Here is a 2,801-nt window from a genome sequence, read left to right on the forward strand (position 1 = left end):
TACACTTTGCCGAATTGACCACAGAAATCTCAATTCCTATCTGAACTATCGAACTGAAACTCAACACGTATATCTCAATTCAAAAATTAGTAAAGTTTCGAGATTTGGATCGAATAGATCCAACAGATTCTTAGGAATTGATATCAAAATCAATCGAATCGACCTCCGATCTCCCTTTCTGTCAGAAGCAACGAACTGAAATTCAACTTATGCATCTCAATTCGAAAACTATCTACAGTTTCAAGATTTGGCTCGAATTGATCCAACAATTTTTGTGAAATTGATTTCACACTTTGCCGAATTGACCACTGAAATCTCAATTCCTATTTGAATTATCGAATTGAATGAAACTGAAAACGTATATCTCAGTTCAAAAATTGTGTACGAATTCTGATGGTCAATCAATAAAAGAAAAAGTTCTATTCATCATGAATTGTTCGATCAAGGAGACTCAAATTTCGAAATAATAACTTATGATAAGAATATCCGGGAACCTTGACAGGAGCGACTTCCACAAGTCTGGGAAGAATAGTTTCGGTCCGTCAAAAATGAAATATCGGCCTATTTTCCATATCGCATTCGTCCGAAATACGATGCAATGATGAACCCAATAATTGGTACAAATAAAAAATTCTAAATTCCTCGAGATTTCGCAGGAAACTTGCAATTTCAAGTCCTTAGCAATAATTTACCAACCAATCGCCCGTCAAATTTCCGTCAACTTCGCTAATATCGGTACCACTATCAGAAGAAATCTAAAGTGTAAAGGTTAAACAATGACATTTTCAACTTCCGAGTCTGAAATGCAACAGGCAACTACGCCCGCCACTGCTGTTGGTAAGACGCTAAAAAAAGCTGAGAAAAAAACCTCAGCAAGGTCAAAACATGTCAAACCCAGCCATCCCCCAACTTCCGATATGGTTAATAGTGCCATCAAAGGATTGAAAGAAAGGAGCGGATCCTCGTTGCAAGCTATCAAGAAATAGATCGGTTCGAATCACAAGGTCGATTCTGAAAGACTTGCACCGTTCATAAGAAAATATCTTAAGACCGCTGTACAGTCCGGTTCCTTGATTCAGACCAAAGGAAAAGGAGCGTCTGGTTCTTTCAAATTGGCCGCTGGCGGTTCTACAACAAACGTTGTTGCGAAAAAATTGGTCAAGTCGGCCGATGGAGCAAATAAGAATGCATCACCTACAATGGCAGCCGACAAGAAGAACACATCACCTGCCAGGTCTACATCTACAGTGAGTAGGTCGAAAAAGAGAGCGGCAATTGCGAAAGAAAAGAAGTCAAAATTAACGAAATCTCCCTCGAAAGCTAAGAAGGCAAACAAATCGCCGACGAAGAAGCCCAAAGCACCGAAACCAAAAACGGTCAAATCAGTAACGGCTCCGAAGAAAGTAACGTCTCCCAAAAAGAAAAAGTGAAACGTATATAATTTTGGAAGGAAAAAAATTTGAATCCGGTCCTTTTCAGGGCCTCTAGAATTTTCTATCAAATATTACTTTTATAGATTTTCACTCGCTAGAGATACGATGTCATACAAGATGTTTTCATCGAACACGGTAGGTAATTTTTTTCGGAAAATGTAAATATTTTTGAAAATGCTATCACATAAGTGCCGAATTCTAAAAATCATTTGACGGTCAGCAATTTTGCCGAATAATTTCAGGTGCAGAATATTCACGATTTCTTTCAAGCTATCCGATCAAAAAATCATGAAAACTAATATAATATTCGAATTGATCCAACAGTTTTCGAGATATTCATATCATACTTTGCCGAATTGACCACTGAAATCTCAATTCTTATCTAAACTATCGAACTCTAATTCAACACGTGCACCTCAAATCGAAAACTGTGTACAGTTTCGAGATTTGGGTCGAATTATTCCAATATTTCCTTAGGAATTGAAATAATACTGTGTCGAATCGAACACTGAAATATCAATTCCTATCAGAACTATCGAACTGAAAGTTAACATGTCCATCTCACTTCGAAAACTATGTGTAGTTTCAAGATTTGGGTCGAACTGATTCAACAGATTTTGAGAAATTGATATCAAACTTTGCCGAATTGACCACTGATATCTCGATTCCTATCTGAACTATCGAACTGAAATTCAACATGTGTATCTCAATTCGAAAACTTTGTACAGTTTCGAAATGTGGGTCGAATTGATCCAACCTTTCCTTAGGAATTGAAATCGAACTTTGTCGAGACGACCTACGAAATTTTCAGTTCTATCAGATCAACGAACTGAAATTCAACATATGCATCTCAATTTGAAAACCATATACAGTTTCAAGATTTTGCCCGAATTGATCCAACAGTTTATGGAAAATTGATATCACACTTTGCCGAATTGACCACTGAAATCTCAATTCCTATCAGAACTATCGATATGAAATTCAACATGTGCATCTCAATTCGAAAACTATGTGAAGTTTCAAGATTTGGGTCGAATTGATCAAACGGTTTTTGAGAAATTCATATCACACTTTGCCAAATTGACCACAGAAATCTCAATGCCTATCTGAACTATCGAACTGAAATTCAACATGTGCATCTCAATATGCAACTCAATTCGAAACCTATGTACAGTTTCAAAATTTGGCTCGAATTGATTCAACAGTTTATGGGAAATTGATATCACACTTTGCCGAATTGACCACTGAAATCTAAATTCCTATCAGAGCTATCGATATGAAATTCAACATGTTCATCTCAATTCGAAAACTATGTGAAGTTTCAAGATTTGGGTCGAATTGATCAAACGGTTTTTGAGAAATTCATAT

At 36.6% G+C, this 2,801-nt stretch overlaps 1 protein-coding gene across 1 annotated transcript; it reads left to right on the plus strand.

Moving 5' to 3' along the window:
* The first annotated feature begins 776 nt into the window (after positions 1–776).
* LOC123310296 (histone H1B-like) lies at positions 777–1,430 on the plus strand. Its single transcript, XM_044893762.1, has 2 exons — positions 777–920; positions 987–1,430. The coding sequence occupies exons 1-2, from the start codon at positions 777–779 to the stop codon at positions 1,428–1,430; spliced, it is 588 nt and encodes a 195-aa protein (XP_044749697.1).
* Positions 1,431–2,801: the final 1,371 nt, after the last annotated feature.

The sequence above is a fragment of the Coccinella septempunctata genome, chromosome 3 (assembly GCF_907165205.1).
Source record: "Coccinella septempunctata chromosome 3, icCocSept1.1, whole genome shotgun sequence".
NCBI lineage: Eukaryota > Metazoa > Arthropoda > Insecta > Coleoptera > Coccinellidae > Coccinella > Coccinella septempunctata.

Excerpts from the sequence above, each read along its gene's own strand:
- LOC123310296 (XM_044893762.1), top strand. The coding sequence starts at position 777 with ATGACATTTTCAACTTCCGAGTCTGAAATGCAACAGGCAACTACGCCC. Across the intron at positions 921-986 it reads ATCCCCCAACTTCCGATATG|ATCGGTTCGAATCACAAGGT; the intron begins GTTAATAGTGCC and ends ATCAAGAAATAG.